The 23974-nt window shown below is 36.7% G+C and overlaps 1 protein-coding gene across 9 annotated transcripts in view; it reads left to right on the top strand.

Annotated features, from left to right (window-relative positions):
- The window catches only part of Ccdc88a (coiled-coil domain containing 88A), a 157076-nt gene that overhangs the window by 129730 nt on the left and 3372 nt on the right, over nt 1–23974 (top strand). For 2 of the 9 annotated variants that reach the window (XM_057772008.1, XM_057772007.1), the window contains exons 23-32: nt 6129–6274; nt 9321–9413; nt 9532–9746; nt 13182–13265; nt 14230–14433; nt 15018–15089; nt 16792–16872; nt 18784–19052; nt 19238–19697; nt 23603–23700. In XM_057772008.1, coding sequence (XP_057627991.1) covers nt 6129–6274; nt 9321–9413; nt 9532–9746; nt 13182–13265; nt 14230–14433; nt 15018–15089; nt 16792–16872; nt 18784–19052; nt 19238–19697; nt 23603–23667 — 1689 coding nt within the window. In that variant the 3' untranslated portion in view covers nt 23668–23700. Of the gene's footprint in view, nt 1–6128; nt 6275–9320; nt 9414–9531; nt 9747–13181; nt 13266–14229; nt 14434–15017; nt 15090–16791; nt 16873–18783; nt 19053–19237; nt 23347–23602; nt 23701–23974 lie in introns of those variants that run through there. The other 7 variants (XM_057772011.1, XR_009057257.1, XM_057772009.1 and 4 more) reach the window with 7 other exon arrangements.

Genomic DNA, 23974 nt, shown 5'->3' with positions numbered 1-23974 from the left:
AAAAGAGTAGAGAAAGCCCCTGTCTCTGAGAGTCATCAAAATTAACCTTTAGATAGCCTGAGGTTGAAATACTTTACCCAGTACATGACAGAAAGAAACTTGGGGAGTGGTTCAGATGAATGCATTCCATCATGGCAGAGAAAAGTATAGAAGGGATGTGAAACAGCTGATCATCTTTCATCTTCACTCAAGAAGCAGAGATAAATAAAGGAGTTTCAAAGAAACAAAGGGATGCTAAGAAGATATTTAGAATCAAAGTGAATAGAGCCTTCATCCAGTAACTGATGTAACCAGATCCAGAGATCTACAACCAAGCAACAGGCCAAGCTCTGGTAATCCAAATGAAGAGAGGGAGAAGGGGCTATATGAGCAAGGGAGGTCAAGATCATGACAGAGAAATACAAAGACAGCTGAACCAAGCTTGTGAAAGCTCAGGAACTCTAAACCAACAGCTCTGGAGTGATGTGGGATGTCCTTCTGTACATGTGTTGCTTTTATCGGTTGATTGATAAAGCTGTTTCAGTCAGTGGCTTAACAGCGTAAAGCCAGACATGAAATAAAGAGAGAGTAGGTGGAGTCGGGAGATGCCAAAGGAGGCAGGCTCCATGTAGCAGCTGAAGAAGCAAGAGATAACAAACCATGAACCTTGTGTCAAAATATAAATTAATAGAAATGGGTTAAGATGTAAGAAGACTGAGCAAATAGGCCAAACAGTACGGTAATTAATATACTTTCTGTGTGATTATTTGGGTCTGGGCAGCCGCGAAACGAATAAGCAATTTCTACTTAAAATGGTTAGTAAGGAGGCTGCTAGTTTGTTCCCAGCCGCTTAGCCCTGAAATAATCACACAGAAACTGTATTAATTAAATCACTGCTTGGCCCATTAGCTCTAGCTTCTTACTGACTAGCTCTTACATATTAATTTAACCCATTTCTATTAAGCTGTATATCTCCACGTGGCTATGGCTTACCGGCTAAAGTTCCCAATGCCTGTCTCTTGATTCTCCACGGCTTCTCCCTGACCCCACCTTTCTTTCTTCCAGCATTCAGCTTAGTTTTCCCTGCCTAGCTAAGTTCTGCCCTCCTATAGGTCCAAAGCAGTTTCTTTATTCATTAATGGTAATCGCAACATACAGAGAGAAATCCCACACCACCTCCCCTTTTCTGTTTAAATAAAAAGGAAGATTTTAACTTTAACACAGTAAAATTACATATAACAAAACAGGTATCAAGTAAGAATTAAAGTTACAATATTTATATCTACTTTATCTTTTATCCTAAGAAAAACTATAACTATAAATTATTCAACTCCATCAAAGACTCCAGAGGATACACTGTTACCTAAGTAAACAGGAAGTGTGTTGTAAGCAACTTCCAAAACACTAGAATTGACAGAGACATCTCGCTGCCTGGATAGTCACCCAAAGTTCTTCTATAATGTTGGAGCATCCATCTTCAGCTGACAGGCCCATAGTATCCAGCAGACTTTTCCACAAAGCAGGAAATTTCAAAGACAGTTCTGCCTATATTGGCAGTTCGTCAGTCGCTTTCTTCTGTGTCCTAAATGTGTCTGGCAGACTTTTTCATGAAGCAGGAACCCCAAAAGATTGTCTTACCTTTAAGCAAGTTCAGCAGTCATTTCTCTACAGGTCCTGCATGTTCAGTTAAGCAGTCCAGGCAAGAACAGTCTCTTGCCCAAATGGCTAGCAAACTCCATAAGGAGCCTCTTTGATACCATCATCCTCTTGAAGTTATCGGTGCTGTCATAAGCAGATGTGTCTCACTGTCATGAAAAATCCTAAGTTCTTAAACATTTTAAATGCCATATTCTGTAGTCTTTGAAAGGTTTGAAGAATGCCTGTCCATCTGAAATACATCTCTGTACATCTGGAAAATCTAACTAACATGACTACAAGCTTGATGATTATCTATTAACCTATATTTCTTAATTATACATTATGTTTTTAAGTGAGCTGGACAAACATAGTACCTTAATCAAGAGCAGAAATAAACATATAAAAAAATGACCTTAAATTTGCATCAGTAAACCAAGATCCATGTCAGTGCAAATTATTCATATCTATATCATATCCCCCTTTAAATGTAAACAAACATTTATAGACAATATTTGAGAATATGGGTATAGTTTTCTCCATACTGCTTCCTGCTGTTTGGGGGCATTGTTAATCAGGTCTTTCATGGTCTATCCTATGTGTTAGGTTCACCTCAGTCAGAAGTTGGGTGAAGTAATTTTTTGAGGGGTGTCAAACCATATTAGCCTGGAATGAATCCACAGGTTCTCATCCTCTGTGGAAACAAAAGAAGAACCTCTTTTCCAAAGCAACATATCCTTAGACTCAAATTCTGAAGTCAAGATACCTTTATAATACATATCCTGGTTTAGCTTAGTAGGCTGTACAATGAAATGTCTCTCTGTACTTAGCTCCTTCACAGCCAAAAAATTCAAAGAAATCACAATAATATAGATAATCCAGATTCTCTGTGAATTTTCCATCTTTACATGACTTGTTTTTCTTTACTCCTTTTAATCTATGACTGTCTGTTCTCTGTGTCTTTAAAGACTTTGTTTTATTTTTTTTAAACCCATTTACTTCTTTTTATGACTCTGTACTCTTTTTCTTCTCTCTCCCAAGCCTATGTACATTTATCATACACTGTGACCCATTTAGAGGTCTTTTATGTCTGACTCTGTCCTGTTGTGTATTTGCATTTCTTTACTATCTTGACAGACTTTTAAAATGGTAAGCAGCTTGGTTGCAGCAGCTCTGGATGCTAGCTCCACCTCTCACCACTTTCAAAATGGTGGAGGTACGATTACTGCCATCTCTGGGACCGCCAGGTAGGAGCCATGCTCAGCACTTTAACTCTGAGAATGAGCATACAGCACATACCCCTTTTTATCTGAATAATAGCTAAATATGCCATGCAATGCATTGCATGGCCTGGAAATATCTCTGTGTATGGCAGCAGGAATCTGCCATGCTTTCCTGCCCATGCACACCTAGCAGTCCTGATCCTGCTGCCTGCCCAGGTGGGGGGCGCTGAGCTGCAGGCATGGGCTCAGCTACTTTCCCAAGCAGACATACAAGCACCCGGGACTACACACCCTATTTAAATGCTCCATAGCCGGACCTACAGAATTTACATCGGCAGCACAGCCCAGAAAGCTGGCATTTCAGAATGGCCACAGCTTTATTTCTGCTACTGCTGAGTCAGGAAAACCTCTCTTAAGGGAGCTGCAGTGTGCCACCAGCAAACAAAGTCCATTCAGGAAAAAAAATGTGACTAAACTTTGTTCTTTTGTGTCTAGAATTCCTTTTCAAGCCCTCTCAGGTTTTACGTGGACTTAGTTGGCCATGTGGGCACAAATTTGTAGTAAGGAGGCCGCTAGTTTGTCCCTGGCTGCTTAGCCCCAGAATAATCACACAGAAACTGTATTAATTAAGTCACTGCTTGGCTCATTAACTCTAGCTTCTTATTGGCTAACTCTTACACATTAATTTAACCCATTTCTATTAATCTTTATATTGCCATGTGGTTGTGGCTTGCTGACTAAAGTTCCCAGCACCTGTCTCTGGCTGCTCCATGGCTTCTCCCTGACTCCGCCCTTCTTTCTCCCAGCATTCAGCTTAGTTTTCCCTGCCTAGCTAAGTTCTACCCTGATATAGATCCAAAGCAGTTTCTTTATTCATTAATGGTAATCACAGTATACAGAGGGAAATCCCACATCAGGTTTAGGCAAACAGACCAATGAACTGGTGAGAAATTGAACTAGGAGTTCCAAGAAATGAAACAAGTACAGTGGGTTTGGTAAGATAACACATGTCCCTGATGATCTAGAAGGCTACTCAGCAAAGATTAGAGAGTGTGTGAGCTGTCTGCTCTAGGTGTTTGTAATAATTTGAATAAAGTATTAGCCCTTGATTGGATACAAAATGATAGAATAAGATTTGGAGAGGTAGAGACATTAACCTGTTGTAGGAGGCCAGGATGAGTCAGTTTTGGCAGGGAAGGATGGTAAATGGAGAGCAGCGCAGCAGCTTTTCTGAAGTGCAGTTCTTGCTTTGTTTCTTGATCTGGGCACTGGTTTAACATGTGACCCCTGGCAATTTACTGAACTGTGTTACATTTACATTGTTTTCTGTTTTCTGACTATCTTTTGTCACAGTAATGCCACATAAACAACAATAGAACCTCAGTGATAATGGGAAATGAGGGGCTCAAGAAGATAATGATATATCCACTAATATTTAAGCTCAAGTGTTCACTTCTGCATCTTTAGTTGGAAGAGACACTGTAGGGCAGGTTGGTCTGTGGTGTTTTGTGCAGTCTCTTCTCTGTTCGTCATAATTTCCATCTTCTAGAAGGTCCCAGTGCTTTGAGTGGAAACACACAATGCCTGGTGCCTAGGTTTGAAATTTTCATGTGTAATTTTCACTTTTTCTTGGCCAAACCCATTCCAAGTTTAAGAAAACATGTGTATTATTTTTCTATTGTTGTGAAAAAAAAAGCATTGTGACCAAGGTAAATTATAGAAGAGGTTTATTTGAACTTATAGTTCCAAAGAGATCTGAGGCTGTCCTGGGAGGGATGAATGGTAGCCAGGGATCCGAGGTTGTCCTGGGAGGAATGCATGGTAGCCAGGGATCCGAGGCTGTCCTGGGAGGAATGCATGGTAGCCAGGGATCCGAGGCTGTCATGGGAGGGATGCGTGGTAGCAAGCAGCAAGCATGGTGGCTGGAGCAGGATGGTGAGAACTGCAAATCTAGAAGACCTTGTAACCTCAAAGTCTACCAGGAGTGACAAACAGTGATGTACATAGTAAGGCCACATTTTCTAAACTTCCCCAAACAGTGCCACCAACTAGGGGCCAAGTGGTCAAACATCTGAGCCATAGTGGTCACATTCTCATTCAAACCACTATAACAGGCTGTAGATTTCACTGCTTGGTAGGAAGAGTGAGAATTCATACTGCAGGAGTAGAAATTTAGCTCAGTTGATAAGAGTTCCTTCTAGGTTGTATGAGGCCCTGGGATCAATCCCCAGCATTGCATAAACTAGACATGATGAGATAGAGGTGGGGAAATCAGAAGTTCAGGGTTGTCATCAGCTATATAGCAAGTTATGTGGCTGGGGTTACATGAGTCCATGTCTCAAAAACCAAACAAAACTTTAGATAGGGAAGAAAATGAATGCATTCAGTTTTTTGACAAGTCTTACTACATTTTAATTTTATAATATGAAAATAGACAAAACATGATACAGTACTACCATTGTATCTTACTGTCATGTATTATGTGTATTCGTTATGTATATTCCTAAGTACCATCCTTTTTGGTACCTTTGAGAACTCTTGAATATCTCTCTTCCCCTTTAGAAAGTAGGGCATAGTAGTTGTTAGACTTGTTCTGCTTGTTTCGCTGCTTTTAATACAGATTTCTAGGCTGTTTAAAGACTGTTGAAGCCTGATGCTGGGGTTCAGAAATCCACCCTAAAAGGAATGATAACCTTTTAGAACAATTCCTTTGAGTTTTGTAAACTGTGGCTTAGCTAGTGTATATTTCCAGTTTCTGCTGACTTTTTATAAAAAGTCTAAATTAACTTGATACCAATCATTGATTAAATTACTTTACTCTCTTTGATCAAGCCAACCCAAATTATTCGCAGACTTAATATGCTTACATGAATACATTGGTTGGGAAAAGGATAAGCTGTGTTAAGTAACTATCATGTTACAACCAGGTACTTTACCTAAATTATTTAATTTTTGCTGCAAAATAGGCAGGATAGAAACTATCCTCATTGTATAGATTCGAGAATTAACTATCCTATTAAGCATCTATTTCTTAGTTACTAAATAGAAGGTAAGATATTTGAATGTAGCTTTTGAATAAATCCGAATATAGAAGGCAATGATTTTGGAACTAGATATATTAGACCCAATATTTGTAAGATTTAAGATATACTTATTAGCAGATTATTTAGCATAGTGTCAGTGTTCTGATCAAGTGATTCTTCATGAAATACTTAATATATTTTAGATGTTTCAGGTAATTTGTATAAAATGGAAGTCCGTCTTCAAAAATAAATATTTGTGTCTAAACAGTTGCTCAGCCAACTTAAAGGAAATTTAGAGGAAGAAAATCGTCACCTATTGGATCAGATCCAGACACTGATGCTGCAGAACAGAACGCTGCTGGAACAAAACATGGAGAGCAAGGATCTCTTTCATGTTGAACAACGACAGTACATGTAGGTACCAAAGAGTTTTGTATTCGTGATGTTACTGCTGTGCCTACTGGCAGAGAAAAATCCATGCACATTTTTCTTGATGTTATTACATCATTATTTCAGTTCGTATTTTTTATTTAAAATTATCTTATTGCTTAAGTGCACAAGACAAATTTTTGGTACTATAGTGGACTGGACAACAGGCATTTCCATTTGGGAGTGAAGACTCACTGTCTTACAGTAATGAGTCAGTGACTAAATTTGACACGCTATTGCTGACAGATGGAATTTAGCATCTTTATACTTTGAGTTCTTCTCAAGATGTTGAGAAACAGCACCTTCTTTCTCATATGAGTGGTAGAGTCTTTAGGTAGATCAGGAGATGGCGTTTTGGGCCTCAAATTCTCAAGATTCTACTACCGGTCCCAAATAGACTTGTGTAGCACCATGTTGAATCTCTCAGGATCACATTGATTTGTGAGGGAGTCAGTTTGTAAATCTTCTCCTTTACATCACCAGATGTCAGTTTTCCGTCAGGTAAGAACCCTACCAGAGTAGGGCAGAGCTGACTGGGACAGGCCCTTCCCAGGGTGAGCATGAGACCATGCTGGTGATGTTCTGTCAGCTAAGAAATAACTTAGGGAGATGTGCTGCCCTGATAGGAGTTTTCAAGATTCTTATATTCTAAGCATTCTGCTAATAACCAGAATACTAACTAGAAAACATGTGGGACCTGCCCTAAGAGAATTATTATAAACAAGACATATGCCTGTAGTCTCAGCAGTTAACAGACTGCTTGACTCAATTTACAAGTTCAAGACCAAGATGGACTGTAGAGAGGTCTCATATAAAGCAGGCATTGGTAGTCCTTGCCTGAAAGCAACCAACCCTCTTGTAATAGTCAAAAAGATCAGAAGGTCTAGGTCATCCTTGGCATATAGAGAATCAAGGTCAGCCTGGGCTACATCAGACCCTATCTCAAAAAATTTTAAAAAAGACCCTCATCTAAAGTAAAACAAAAAACAAGAAATGCGGATATGTTGTGTATACGTGTAATAATTCTGTAATGAGAGATGAATCTTAAGGGCTACAGAAATTTAGCAAATGCTAAATTACTTGTGTCTGGGAGATGCAAAATGAACTTTTTTTTTCAAACCAGGCTGGCCTCAAACTCACAGAGATCCACCTGCCTCTGCCTCCCAAGTGCTGAGATTAAAGGCATGTGTAAAATTAAGCTACAGGTAAGCACCTTAAATTCAAGGCATTTCTAACTGAATGTCTCTATCCTGCGGCTCTGGCAGGACTGACAGCAAACAAGTATTCCTAAAGTTGTCAGCTTGTAATTATATTCATCAGATAAAATGAAAACAGTACTGGGAGCTGTGACCTTCTGTAGTGTAGCCATTAGCTTCTCAGCTATCAGCTGTCTCTACCATGTGGGTTCCAGGAATCACATTCTCAAAGTTATCAGGCTTGGCAGTCAAGGTAACAGTGAGCCATTGCACAGCTCTTTTTTCTTTCTCCAACCCTATCCTCAATGTAACCCTGGCTGGTCTAGAACTCATTATGTACATCATCTTGGCTTCAAAGCGTGGGTAATTCTCCTAGAGTGATAGAATTATAGTCATGAATTGTCATACCCTGCTTAATATAGCCTTCATCTTCATGAGGATTTTTCAGATGTTTAAGATAGAAATGTTTTCCCTTTTATAAGTGTTTATTATGTTTCCACAATACTTTATTTGGTTATTATTATTGCCTTGTAATAGTCACACACACACACACACACACACACACATATATATATATGTTCTCTTTCCTACTCTATTACAAGCAAAACACTTTTAACTTTTCATCTTTATATAAACTTCATACCTTCCTCAATGTAAAGCATCATTAAATAATTATTGTGCAATTAGTATTTTTTGGCATTGAAAGCTTTTTTAAAGACCCTGCTCTGTGATCTTCAATGTTTCTTGTATGTAATAAATACTTCTTAGTTAGGGTTTCTATTGCTGTAAGAGACACCATGATCACAGCAACTCTTATAAAGGAACATTTAATTGGGGTTAGCTTACAGTTCAGAGGTTTAGTCCATTATCATGCAAGGGGCATGCATGTAGACATGATGCTGGAGAACTTCTCCATCTTGATCTCAAGCAGCAGGAAGTGAATCGTCAAGCTGGATGTGGCTTGAGCATATGTGTTACCCTCCTCCACGGTAATACAGTTTCTCCAACAAGGCTGCACGTACTCCAGCTGGGCCACACCTCTTAATAGCACCACTTCCTATGGACCAAGCATTTAAACACATACATCTGTGGGGGTCATACCTATTTAAACCATCACAATTAGCGAGAACATACAATGAGACTAAGATGTGAAGAATAGAATAATACTCATCCATTGGGAGAAGGAGTGTCAGAACTAAATCTTTAAAGGTAAGTTAAGCATGAGTAATTCAGCCTAAAAGGAAAGAATATTTGCATGAAGAAGTGGTTTCAAGATTTATTATATCTAGCCGGGCGGTGGTGGCGCACGCCTTTAATCCCAGCACTTGGGAGGCAGAGGCAGGTGGATCTCTATGAGTTCGAGGCCAGCCTGGTCTACAGAGCTAGTTCCAGGACAGGCTCCAAAACCACAGAGAAACCCTGTCTCGAAAAACAAACAAACAAACAAAAAAAGATTTATTATATCTATAATTGTTGGGAAAATAAATATCTAACAGTTTTATTTATTTTTAAAAAAGCATGCTTCATTATAAAAATGTTTGAGATGCTGAAAGGCTAGGGAAAAAAACAAAGCTGTTGACAATTACATGATGAGATTATATTTAGAAGATTTCAAATAAATCCTCTTGTAAAATTGAAACTTCTAAGCACTACATACCTTTATTTAAGTACATTTAAAGAAAGGAGAGCTATGGAAGAAACTCATGTTCCTTATTTAGGTCTCAGTACTAATAATGGTCTGTGGTGTTTATGTTTTGGAAAGAAATAAGATCATGGTCGTGAGTCATCATATAAGATATTATGCATATTCTAAAATGTAATTTCCATTTTTATAGTGATAAATTAAATGAATTGAGACGACAAAAAGAGAAATTAGAAGAGAAAATTATGGATCAATACAAATTTTATGACCCATCTCCTCCTAGAAGGTACCACTAATCAAATTTTATGGATCTTGTTTTGAAGAAAACCTTATCTGTAGTATTGTTGAGGCTTTTCGTTTTATGAGGTTTATTGTTGAACTAAGAATTCTTTTAATTCTATTAGGAGAGGCAACTGGATTACTCTAAAAATGAGAAAATTGATAAAGTCCAAGAAAGATATTAATCGGGAACGTCAGAAATCTCTAACATTAACGCCTACCCGCTCAGACTCCAGTGAAGGATTTCTTCAGCTGCCTCATCAAGATAGTCAAGATAGCTCATCAGTAGGGTCAAACTCTTTAGAAGATGGCCAAACTCTGGGGACCAAGAAGAGCAGCAGTGAGTGCTAAGTGTTTAAACAGAGTATTGATTTAAAATCTTGTCTAAAAATTTCTTTTAAAAAACAACTTCCAACAATCTTTTAGCTTGATGAATGATATTTCATTTTGACATTGTTTCTAAAATTAATTGCAGACTACAGTAGTGTACAACTACCTGGTTTTCTGACATGTACATAGAGATAGCTGTCATTACACTAGAAAAAAAACATTGAAATAACAGCTTGGCTCTATCTGCTCCTAAAATGTGCTGTTAAATAGGCTTCACAGAGTAATTATAAGGATAAGAAATAAGAATGAGATTTCATTTCATTAGTATTTATAACTTACACAAAATAAGGTGCTTTATAATACGTTTTTTGCTCATATGCTTTGGGATATAAAATTGGAACACAGTTATTGTATTGGGGAAGTAAAGAAAAATAAATACTAATTTTAAGAGGTATTATAGAATTGTTTAAAGTTAAGGAATATTTGCTAAGGTTTGATTAAAATGAAATAAAGATAGGGAAATGTAAATGTATAAAGTTATAATTTAGTTTTTGTTAGACTTAAAGTCCCACATAATACTGATAAAATTTATAGACTTTTTAGTTCATTACTGCTGGTGTGTGTTTTAGCTAAATAGCAAGACCAAAGAATGAGCCTGAAAAGTATATATTTTAAGAAAAAGAGAAAAAGAATTCAATACTCAAGTCTTTGAAGATGTCTACAAAGTTGATTGTATTCTCATAAAATACCTGAAAAGTATATACTTTGATCACATCATTACCAGTGTCACTAAATTCATACATGTTGCCAGGTGTGGTGATACATACATACCTGTAATCTCAGTGGAAGCGAGAAGATTGGAGTTCAGAATCTTCTAGTTCAAGGCCAGCCTGGCTACATGAAACCTTGTTTTTTTTTTTATTTTTTTTTTTTGCTTTTTAACACAGATTTTTCTGTGTAGCCCTCCTGCCCCTGCCTTCTGAATGCTGGAATTAAAGATATACACCACCACCACCAGGCTTAAAGCAGTCTTTCTAACAGACTACACTATTTTTTTGAAATAAAAAGTAAGCAAAGGCAGATGCTGCTTCTCTCAGAAGTAGGCTATCCATGTGGATGGCTCTCAAAATACTCAAAAAAACAAAAGGTACAATGTTATGGCCTCATGAATTGTCTCCAAAAGGAGGTGGTATTTGGACGGTATCATATATTTCACAATACAGTTTTAGCAGCCTAGATAGTCAGTCAGTGATAACAACAAAAAAATACAGATGCATACATAACTTACGTCTCTAGAAAGCAGTACAGTCCTATAGCTCCAGGGAAGATGATTATTACCGAGATCTTTTGCCATCTAGCCTTGTTCCCCTAATTGATAAGTACTGGTGTGGTGAGGTCGTCAAGTTTTCCTTTTCACGTAGCTAACAAGTCAGCTTATCTGCTACCTTCAGACACAGAACTATCTGGCATCCTACTAAGAAAATGTAATATAAGTCCTTAATTATTTTAAGTTACAGAAGTATAATTTAGACATGAGCACACACACACACACCACATGCTGCAAAGGTCTTTTTAAAAATATATATATATATTTTTAAAATATATATATTATCCTATCTGCCCAGAGTGTAAGTCATTCTTTCATACTACCTCTTGGAACATTCAGGGTAAAAATCAGAAAGAAACGATATTCTCCTTTTCTTCAAATGTTCAACTTTAGATTTTGATTTTTCAATAAACATAAACTCAGTACTAATGTACCCTTGATATATGTATGCTTTGGGAAAAGGACATTATATGTCTCAAACATAATTGCCATGAAAAGAATCACATCCCTGGAAAATTTTTAATTCTTTTTATCCTCTCCATTTTGGAAGAATGTCTGTCTGTCATGTCAGTAAAGCAGTCTTTGAAAAACAGCTGAAAACAGAAAAAGGAAAAAAAAGAAAAGTATCACACATGACATGTGCATGCTGCACCCATTCAGCTTTGTTTCAGCTAAGTGTTCATTTTTACATTGCTTTTGGTTCATTCCTTTTTGATCATTAAGACCAGCTATGTTTACCAAGCATGAAAAGATATATGTCAAATTAAAAAGCTTAGATGAATCATGACTCTGCTCACAGCAGTCAGACAAGTTAAGAAGCTAGTTTAGTTTGCAACTCTTTCAATGAATACTTAGCAGTTTATAAAAAAAATAGCTTTTAATATTTATTTGCTGATGACAACCTTCTGAGAAAGAACATAGTTAAGGTTGTAGATAATGCTTTCATAAACATAATTATTTTTATATTAAGCCCTACTGAGATGTAGCTTAGTGTTTGTTCTAATTATTCCTATACTTGAGCAATAGTCCTTTAATTCACAAAAATATTTTTGTGGAGTGCTTCCTTTTGTATCTTTTTGCATAAATCTACCCTATGGGCCCTTCAAAATACATTTTAAATTTGTTGTTTATTATTATGTTATTTTATGTGCATGGATGTTTTGCCTGCCCTTATGTCTGATATCACATGCATGCCTGGTGCCTTCAAAAGCCAGAAGGGGGCATTGGACCCCCTGGAACTGGAATTGCAGACAGTTGTGAGTTACCATGTGGGTGCTTGGAATTGAACTCAGGTTTCAGAACTTAGTGCTAACACTTATTGCTGATGTCAGACTATTCTTTTTCCTCCTTCTCTCAATCAACTTTTTGTAAAATGAGCCTGATATACCTGCTGTTTTATCTTTAGGAAGACTTGTTGAAAGAGTGTGTATCTCCACAGTGCTGCTAAACAGTGCACTGGATTCCAGTTGAAATCAGTGTTTTCTTTATTAAACTTTAGGAGACTAACAAAAAAATAGTCTTTTTTAAAAAGCTCATTTTGCTTTAAATATCTAACCACCCTAATTTTGGTTGATATGTGTGTATTATCTGCATCTGTATAAGACATAGATATACACACCCACACACACACAAACACACACACATATATATTACTAAATTTCTCCGGTGGGATATGTGTGTTTCTAACTTTTTTAAAGAAAGCCTTTAAACTTAAAAATTTTTAAATAAAAGAGATGCTTGTGAGCCTTATATGCTTCATACTTTATAAGCCACTGGTAGCTGGATTTTAAAAGTGTACTATTACAGTTTAACTAGGAAATTTGGTTTCTTCCTAAGTAATTCTAAGCAGTTCCTGTTTTTATAGGACTGTAGCCAGTGCTTTCAAAATACATGTTCCTCATGGTTGTCTTCAGTGCTTTCTAAGTGTTTACAGTATCAGAGTGCATGCTTCCTGTTTCACTATCCTCAGCAGCGTGAGGTATTAGCTGTAATGTAGCATACATAGTGAGACCAACATTCATTCCTGTCCTTAATTTCAACATTTAACTCCCATCTGTTCTTCTCCCTTTTTTCTTTCATTTCCCTGTTTCTGTTTTTCCTCATGCTCTGACATTAAAGTGGTTGCACTGAAAAGACTGCCCTTTTTGAGGAACAGACCGAAGGATAAAGACAAAATGAAGGCCTGCTACCGTCGTTCCATGTGTAAGACTTTATGACAGTTCAGCTTCTTTCAAATGACCACACTGGCTTCCATCACTAATTTTTCACTAACCTTTCTCTGGACTGTACTAATTGCTTATTTTGCGAAGTGCAGTCTTCCTTTAATATGAGGAGCTGGAAGAATATTTTTTCAGAAAGGCATTGAATTTGCATTATATGTATATTCATACATATATATACATATGTTTAGTAATACATGTAATATATTTGTAAATGTCCAGTGCATTCTTAAAACTGGCAAAAACAAGCAAACTTAATTTTATATGCCATACAGCTTTTTCCCCAAAGAAGTTTAAGGAAAAATATAACAAACCCTTCAGCATTAGGAATTTATTTTCTTAATGAACCTAATTAAATGAATGAATGAATGAATGAATAAAGTGGCCTATAACCCTTGAAAATGTTTGTCATTCTTTATGTAATAATCATGGCTTTCTCTTTTTAAGTGAAATGGGTAATGACATAATCACATTAAATGTCTGTTACTTTGAGTATCTCTTTCAGGTTTTTATACATTGGTATATTTACTTGAGTTATAAAGATGAGGAATTTATTCAGTAACCTGCTCTGACCAAGGACTCTTTCATTTCCAATAATGACACTGTAATACTGCTCTCCATCTTATTTCATTCCATTTTGCCACCACAAAACTACATTGTGAAGGCTTCTAATTCATAGCACAAAAGCATGGCAATTGTATATAGTAAAATTCCTTTCTGTCTTCTAAAGGCAGTGGGGTGGGGGTGGTAAGAGTCCTGGAATTTGTCAGCCTTTGGCATCATTTCACTCAGTTGAATGCATGTCATTACTCAAATGGGCTTGCAGTTACTGTTTGGGGCCCATTTGTATTAATTCATAGACAAAACCAGATCATTTATAATACAAAATAGAAGTAAGAGCCAGTCCATTAATCATGCTGATTCATTTGCTCTCATTTGCATCCCAGCCATGAATGACCTGGTGCAGTCCATGGTCCTAGCAGGAGGACAGTGGACAGGTAGTACTGAAAATTTGGAGGTCCCTGATGATATTTCAACGGGTAAAAGGAGAAAAGAATTGGGAGCTATGGCCTTCTCTACTACAGCCATCAACTTTTCAACTGTCAACTCCTCTGCAGCCTTCCGATCCAAGCAGTTGGTTAATAATAAAGGTATAGGCTGTCTGCTGTTTGCACTGTGCTGTGATACTGTTGGCAACGGAAATTCTAATATGACTTTCCTATGTACTTTTTTTCCCTCAAACAACCTGAAATAATTATCAAGCCATGTTCTAGATTTGATATGGGGAAAGTTCCAAGTTATTTCAAACTTTTAAAATAGTATGTAAATAATGAAAATCTTTCATAGGCCTCCTCTCATAATAAATAGCTAATGAAGTTACATGAAGAGAAGAAAACCAAATAAAAAGTGGAAACGAGGAGGGAGTGGTATGTTTCTTCTTAAAACCCAAAAGCACTGCAACCTAAGAGAGCTACATAGAACCACCCAGGCTTTTGCTTTGCTTCGCAGGGTTACAGAAGGGATTGTTTCATTGCTTCTAGTGTTTTCTTAGCAAGTCAGTTCTTATCAGAGCTACTCTTTTCTTCTAGTTCCAGTTTCTACCTGAATCTGTGAATACATTAAATCAAGATGCACTGTGTGTGACTGAAAGAGAATATCCGCATTCTGTATAAATGTTATAGCAAAATTGTTTTAGTGCAAAATATATTTATATCTATTTTGCTATTTCATGTAGATACTACATCCTTTGAAGACGTAAGTCCACAGGGTATTAGTGATGATTCTAGTACGGGATCCAGAGTTCATGGTAAGCAACGAACTTAACTTAGATGGTATACATTAAATACTGAGTGGGAATGCTGAGATGCTTGCAGTGAGTCAGTGGATGTGGCATCACTTCTGTTTCTTCTAATCTAACACTGCATTCATCCCTCTTAAGATTACTGTTTCATGTGAATATTCTCTTTTAATCAAGGTCATTTACAAAGTATGCCTACATAATCTTCAGAGATAATTTTGTTACCATTCTCAAATACAGTTAATTATAAGAGTTATATTTCATCACTGGGTTTTAAATACTTATTTTGATAAAAGATACATTTTAGATGTTTTAATTTCTATTTGGAAAGTCCTGTTACTAAATGAAATTATTACTAGTAACAAATAGATAACATGCTAAAAGAAACTTTATGAGTAAGCAGGTATTTAAGAAGTTACATGGAGCAGTGTTAACTGTATAGCGTCCCTTGTATAGATAAGAATATAAGATGTATGAGGCTAGAGAGATAGCTCAGCAGTTAAGCAGGCAGTAGTGGCACACACCTTTAATCACAGCACTTGGGAGGCAGAGACTGGTGGATCTTTGTGAGTTCAGTGCAGTGTCTGTAAAGGCCAGAAGAGGGTGTCAGTTCCCCTGAATTTAGAGGCAGTTTGTGAACTACTCCCTGTGGATGATGGGTATTAAAGTGAGTCCTCTGCAACAGTAGTAGGAATGCTGGAATGCCTTTTTTTTTTTTTTTTTTTTTTGACACAGGGTTTATTTGAAGCCTATCCTGGGACTTACTCTGTAGACCAGACACTGCATTCACTTGCATAAGTCCATACTATATTCTAGAAAGAATATAGGTTATTATATGTTATTAGAGCCAACAGAATGGCTCACACATATACTTGAGTTCAACCCACAGAATCCATTTAATGGTGGATGAAAAGAAAATTCCAGATTTGCCCTCTGACCTACCCTCATTTGCACAGGCACTTGTGCATGTAAGTGATAATAGTTATAAATTAAAACTTTTCTTAAATATATAGGATGTTGGGGGCTAGGAAGATGGCTCAATAGTTCATCTGCTACTCTTGCAAAGGAACTGGATTCAGTTCCTAGCACCCACATGCTGGCCTACAACCATCTGCAATACCAGTTCCGGAGGATCTGATGCCCTTCTCCCACTTTTGAGGGCATCAGGAACAAATATGGTACATATGCATTCATACACTCAGGAAAAACTCATACACATAAAATTAAAACAAAATAATGTGGGGTGTGTGTGTGTGTGTGTTGCTAACAGAGTAGATGGTCACATTCCTCCACTTCATGGCATCTCTGAAGCATGGAGGTCCCTTATCTCTTCTGTTGTAAGTTACCAAATCTGTAGCATTTGGCAGAGATGAGGGGAGCATGGAATTTTATTAAATTGAAAAAGTTGTGGTATCCATCTCTAGAAATCATTTTCAAATATAAATGTGATCTTTTTCCTCCTTTCTTTCTCCCTCCCTCTCCGTCTTTTAATTGCAGCTGTTTTTCCAGAAGTGCCGTGTTTCAAAGCATCTTAGTGAACTACTTAAAGATGTCTTTTCTTTCTAATCTGTATGATTCACCATTCTGTGAGCATGCCCAGGCTGAGACAGTATGCATGATCATTTTCTCAAAGCCTTCTGTGGCCAGCATGTAAAATTCAGTGCTATCAGATGGATGTTTCATTGTACTGTCTCCTGACTTTTTCATTTAGCTTCAAGACCAGCCAGCCTTGATAGTGGCAGAACTTCCACTAGCAATAGCAATAATAATGCTTCACTCCATGAAGCCAAAGGTATGCTGTAGGTAAATTAACTCATGTGCTCCCTCTGGTTTCCAGTATTGTTTACAAGTAGGACAGCTCAGTGGTAGAGCACCTTGTGCTTAGTATGCACAAGGCCCTGTCTGAGTTTATATCTAGAACAAGAGTGGAAAACGTTGGAAATGGGATGAAGTTTCTGATGAAAAGTGCAAAATCCAAATTATCTGTGTTTGAAACATAGTTCTCTGGAATGCTTGCACTTTTACATTGTGATACAGATGTATTTCAATGTAGAAAATGTAAAATCAGGAGCATTTATTTTGGTTTCAGTTTTTAATTTTCACAGATAAAATAGTCTTCACTGTAATCTTTGTTTCAGAATTATCCGTAGGCCCTTAGTTTCAGTGACATTTTGTACTTGACATCTAAATGGGTGTCCTTCAGTTTCTTCATGATGCATGTGCATTAAACTTGCCTTGTTTGTATTTTAGAAATATTGTTAGCTTACTTTGTGTGTATATATGTATGTCACATAAGAATTATACGGATGCACATATGGCTCATATAAAGAATTATTTCAATATTCTTTTATTTTGTCTTTTAATGTGTATTCCAATGTGAGGGTTCTAATAGCTGGAACCTTAACTACCACCTTTTTCTTTAAAATATATTATTGCCTTTACAGACTCTTGTGCTTGTTAAACACTTCCATAGCTATTCTCTATGCTCTAGAATTGTACAACTACAATGAATGCATTTGTTCTGTTGCTTTTTGATTATAACATTATTTGTCTTAGTCATTATTATAATTAATTTTATGACTTATTACAGTGATCAGAAACATGATTTTGAGGGGAATTAATTTTTCTTTTTATAAATCATATCTGATAATATAGTCTGAAACTATGAAAAATCCCTTCTGATTTGAAAATATAAGAAAATCTTAGTTCTAAAAAATAATATAATTTTAGAAAATTCTTCCATGACTGCCTTACTCTTTATGATGGAATAATTTTCTATCAGGATGTACTGTACAGTTTATTACTGATAATCTGTCCTATAAAGGAATAATGCATATGCTTATAAACTTTATTCTAGAATGAGTGTCCCTGCTATATGATTCAACCTCAAGTAAACTTTTAAGGTTATGTGGTAGCAGTACTAACAATGAACATCAGAACCAATCAGATATACCAGATATTGAAGAAAGACTAAGCCACACATGGTGATATACCTGTAATCCCAGCATTTGGGATGGTAAAACAGGAGAATTGCAAGTTCTAGGCCAGCTTGGCGTACATACCACGTTCCAAACAAGTGTAGGCTATCCAGTGAGATGCTTTCTGAAATACTTTGTTTTCTTTTTTATGGGACTTGTCTAATTATTTTATGTCTGACTTCCCTTTGTGTATACTGTTTAAATTTTTTTAGACATTTTAGAATTTTTCATTTAATATGTAATCTTCGAATAAGCAATTGAATCAAGACTTCATAAAGACAGAATTAAAATACTTTTTGCATTTAAATGTTTTGGGCTTTAACATTCTGAAATAATTTGAAATACCTTCTTTTTGTAAACTGAGTTATTTTATTCTTATTAGAACCTAAATTGTTAATGTTTATTACTCTATTCATTCATTTAGTTTTCAGTATATTGAATGATTGTTTAACGTGAAACTTTCTTTTGGCTTTGACTTTGGTGATAAAAGTATATTTTGCTCTTATAGAACTTAGAATATTTGTCAGTTTAATAAAACCAGAAAAACAGCTTGGCATGCAGTTCTTAGACTGAGGAACAAGTAAAATAGCTTTTCTAAGCATGTCTAAGTGAAGTTTAGAGTCAGTGTGGCTACTTACAGAATTAGAGCTCTGCTAACAAATTTTACATAATATTATTATCTCATTTCTATTATTCAAGTCTCAACATAGCATTTACTCTGAAAGCAGGTGCAGTTAATCACCAAAGCAGGCCACAAAGCCACAGCAGTGGAGAGTTTAGTCTGCTTCATGATCATGAGGCTTGGTCCAGCAGTGGTAGCAGTCCAATCCAGTATCTGAGAAGACAGACCAGGTCAAGTCCTATGCTCCAGCACAAAATGTCTGAAACAGTAGAAAGTCGAGCACATCACAAGATTAAAGCTGGTTCCCCTGGAAGTGAGGTTGTTACCCTACAACAGTTCTTGGAAGAAAGCAACAAGCTTACCTCAATACAGGTTAGTTCAACAAATGGTGACCTTATTATAACACTAGTTAAATGTCTTGTGGATGAGCCTTAGAATTTTTTTTTAATTATGGAGCACTAAGAGATAACAGCACCTCAATAGTGTATAGTTCGGTTTATCAGGAGACTCCATACATGGTTATATTCAGTAATCTGTATTGTTTTTTCTTCCAACAGTTGAAGTCCTCAAGTCAAGAGAATCTTTTAGATGAAGTAATGAAAAGTTTGTCTGTCTCTTCTGACTTTCTGGGAAAAGACAAACCAGTTAGCTGTGCCCTGGCCAGGTCAGTAAGTGGAAAAACTCCAGGGGACTTCTATGATAGACGGACAACTAAACCTGAATTTTTGAGACCGGGTCCTCGAAAAACTGAAGATGCCTCCTCCATTAGTTCTGCAGGGAAACCTACACCAAGCACTCAAGGAAAAATAAAACTAGTAAAAGAAACCTGTGTGTCAAGACAATCAAAAGATAGCAATCCTTATGCCACTTTACCTCGTGCAAGCAGTGTGATCTCTACTGCTGAAGGAACAACACGAAGGACCAGCATCCATGATTTTTTGACCAAGGACAGTAGACTGCCCGTGTCAGTTGATTCAGCACCACCTACTGCAGATAGCAGCATCACTGCAGCATCTAGTGAGTACCATTTACAGCAGTGGTCTTCGGATGTGCTGACACATGCTGGAGGGCGTCAGCTCCCAGGTGATTTAGCTGCAGACACATCTGAGTCTCTTTATACCCAGACTAGAAAACCAAAACCAGGAAGGCCACATTTTCTAAGACAAACTTTTGCCACTGTCAAAATGTCTAATGATGCATTTGGAATATCAGCTAACAGTAGTCATGGGCCATTTACTGTGGTTCATTCATCTCAACCATTTCTATCCCTCAACACAGAGTTGGTTAGTAACATAAGTGGGTTACCTCCCAAGTCACTCACTAGAGTAACTGACCAGGTCTCTGCCTCTTGGGGTAAAGCTGCACAGAAACATAATGAACAGTTTTGTGGTAGTCAGAACCCTAGTAACAGTAACCCACAATCCTCTGTAGATAGCAACAGTCTTCTCACTCCTGCCCGCCTCTACCCTGATGACACTGAAGCTGCATTATCAGTTTCAGAGGATAGTCAGACTGTTTGGTATGAATATGGTTGTGTTTGATCAAAATATGTTGATGTTATTTGCTAGGTTTATATTTTTAAGATTGTTACATAGAGTTCAGCTGTATAAAAAGGCATGTATATAAACATGTGTAACCACACCAAAGTCTGCATGAAATAGTAATTACATTGTACATTTTTGCACGCCTTTAAAAATCCAACCATACATGTTTTTCTTTCACATCTTTTGTCACTTGATAAAGATGATATTCTTTGATATCATGAAGCATGTTAAAATAGTTGCATGTTCTGTTACCAAGAAAGCGTATCCAAGTCGTTTTTTGACTGCTTCTAAAAATAGTGTTCATTTGCTCTTCCTGCCTCCTCTCTCACACTCTTCTTTATTTCCTGAGTGTGCACTTCATGTTGCATATGTACAGTATTAATAATGGAAATGGTTTTGAAAATGTCATTTTCTTTTGTCACTTAATCATGTTATCTGTCCTGTTCTCTTTTCAAAGAAATAATTCAACTTTATTTGGACTAATTCTCATATTCATAAAACATTGTTCAAATTTAAGATATTGTTTAATCATAAATGTGTTATTCTTAAATTTTTCCATCAAACTTAAATGTGATTTGCACAGTGACTAGGAACATTTGTGTTACATTCACCTTCTTGGTGCCGATCTTTTCCTGCTAAACACAATAGCTCAAGACCACTATTTTTTTTTTTTTGGAATCCTTTAATAAAATTTTTTCCAGTTTTTTTTTACATATGAGTCAAAGAGAAATAAACCTAGTTATTCATTATCTTGGGATTTGTATTTTTACTTCTATTCAGAAGCATAGCAAGTTTTTTTAAATGATGAAAAATTTAACTTGTCATTTACTACTAAATTAAATATGTACATCTATAATGCAGACTCTTTAAAAGTTATACATTGTGTTAGAGTATACAATTAGGACTTGGGAGCATAAAAATAAAAAAGTATATAGTCTTCATTCTAAAATTTGTTTATTAAAAACATAGTCTGAGCCAGGTGGAATGTTCCTTGAATCCCAGCATTCGGGGAAGGCAGAGACAGGTGAATCTCTGTGAGTTCGAGGCCAGCCTGGTCTACAGAACAAGTTCTAGTAGAGGCTCCAATTCTTTTTTTTTTTTAAATTTTAAGTATACAGTGTTCTGCCTGCATGCATGCCTGCAGGCCAGAAGAGGGCACCAGATCTGATTACAAATGATTGTGGGCTACCATTTGGTTGCTGGAAATTGAACTCGGGACCTTTGGAAGAGCAGGCAGTGCTCTTAACCACTGAGCCATTTCTCCAGAAGGCTCCAATTCTATAGAGAAACTCTGTCTCAAAAAAAAAAAAATTTTTTTAAAGGAAAAAATATAGTCTGGAGCTAGAGAGATGGTTCAGTGATTAAGAGCACTGATTGCCCTTCCAGAGGACCTGAGTTCAATTTTCAGCACCCACATGGCAGCTCACAACTAACTGTCTGTAACTCCAGTTCCAGAGAATCTGACACCCTCACACAGTCATACATACAGACAAAACAACAATGCACACAAAATAATAAGTAAATTTTTAGAAATGTTTTTTAGCCTGACGTAGTAGTATATGTCTTTAATCCAGCACACCCCGCACCTTGGGAGGCAGAGGTTGGTGATCTCTGAGTTCCAGGCCAGCCAGGGAGGAACCTTGTCACAAACACTCCAAACAAAAGCAGAAAAGCAAGTCTTCAGCTCTCCATCCCCAAAACAAAACTCACACAAGATGGAGATACTACTGATAAACATGGACTCCAGTTTCATATCATTTTGTCTTTCTGTGTTCATGTCACTCTGAAGCAAATCAGCTTCAGTCTCTCCGAGTATTTAAAAATCCATAATCCTGACTGACTTATTTCTGCAGTATATATATAGCTGTCTCAGGAATGCTTTTTCCAATTTTGATTCAGCTTAAATGTTAGTGGTAATAGCTCAGCCTAGGTGGGTGCCATAGGCACTCTATGAGTGAAGGGAGTACTGTACACTCACTGTACTGCACTGTTACTATTAATACTGGATGGAAGGGAACATCTTCAACAAGTCCTTGTTTAATTAAATTTGTATTGTTTGTAAAAAGGTTCTCCTCTTGTATGTACACAGGGTCACTGAGTGGGTAGACCCTTCTGTTTATATCGCTGCCCCTGCTTTTCTTTTCTTACAGCTACTATTAAAAATAGTGCTGGCACAGGTACCAGATGAACACATGCTGCAGTTTTATATAGTTTAGTGCCACCTCATAGAGTTTCTGCATGAATATAGCATTGCTTTGTACTGTCAGTTTTTGTTTAGTCGGTATTAATAGTTAAGATATTTTTGTGCTATTATTTTTACTTTTTTCATAGCCTACTAATAAAATTCAATGGTAAACAGCTGATATTAATGGGGACTATATGACAGAAATGCTTTACTTAGTTTTTGATATCATAAAACTGGCCTTTGCACTTTTTACATTTAAATTGTGCTAATTTTGTTAATTAAAACATATTTAAATTATGTATTTTATTAAAAGCTATATGGGTTATTTTATGAAAGTAAGCTTAAGTGCTTTCTCCCTAATGTCTGTAAGGATATATCCAGCATGTTTTCAAAAATACATACACATTGCCTGTAAGACATGTCCATGTTTCCTGGGGGTGGCCTAAGATCACAATGTAGACTTCCTCCAGAAAACATCACATGCTATGGAGCCAAGGTTTCGTCAAACACTATTCATGTGTTATGTTTTCAGTGGTGGGGGAAATAGAGTTTGTAGTAATCATATAGGAAAAATGTTTCCCAAGAGATGATTATGTCAGCATTAAGAAGGAAGCACCTGTGATCAAGCACCTGCATTTACTTCCCCTGAAATAACTCCATGTCTTGTAACTCACACAGATGGTTAGAAGATTCAGTACCCTGATTTCATAAATTATAAAACTGATAGCTATTATAAATTCCTGGCCTGGCCTTTTGTAAATTATATCCTTATGACTAGTGTGATCATGAGCAGCTTCGGGTATAGGTATACCTCAGCCCTGGTGTTCACAGTAAATAGTACCACAGTGTAGATGTTTCTACTATTGTACTGCAAGACTTTCTAACATAAAATGATGTGATGACCATTACCATATTACTATAGTATAAGAATATGGTAAGTATGCAAGCCTCTGAAACTAAGATGGAGAAAAGGTAACTCCATAAAAAATAGTTACCACGTTCATAGCTGTGTTGCTTACAGCTTTAAAATATTTTTTTGAAAAGGCTTCATATAATAGATATATGTCAGATTAATAATTTTCTCAGGAATTTTTCAAATTCCTCTATGTCCTGCTCATTGAGCACTTTCATCTTCATGAATTGTGTTATATTTAACCTTTGACTAAATAACATGAGCTACTTTTCTCCCACAGATGTGAACAAAGTACAAGAAAGCAGAAATTCAAAAAGCAGGTCTAGGGAGCAACAGAGCTCCTAATTCAGTGACCCACTGCATGACGTGGGCCAAGTGGTGAGTTTCCTGCTTGAATCATAATTGAAATTGGTCTTATTTCTACAGACTAACAGAATTACATATGATAACAGTGCATACTGCATTAACAGATTCAATTTTGCTTGCTGAATCCATTGACTTTCTCTCCTGCTTACTTAGTAAAGACTAGTTGGCTGCCATAGGTTTTTGCCTGTCTTTGTGGGTGGCAAACCTAAGTATTTTCTCTCAATTTATATTTAATTTTAGTTGTGAATAATGTGAAGTCTGTCTTCTATGCGTTACAACTTCTGAA

The sequence above is a fragment of the Chionomys nivalis genome, chromosome 6 (assembly GCF_950005125.1).
Source record: "Chionomys nivalis chromosome 6, mChiNiv1.1, whole genome shotgun sequence".
In the NCBI taxonomy this organism is placed as follows: Eukaryota; Metazoa; Chordata; class Mammalia; order Rodentia; family Cricetidae; genus Chionomys; species Chionomys nivalis.
The sequence above is the reverse complement of the archived record's forward strand: the minus strand, read 5'-3'. Positions and strand labels throughout refer to the sequence as shown.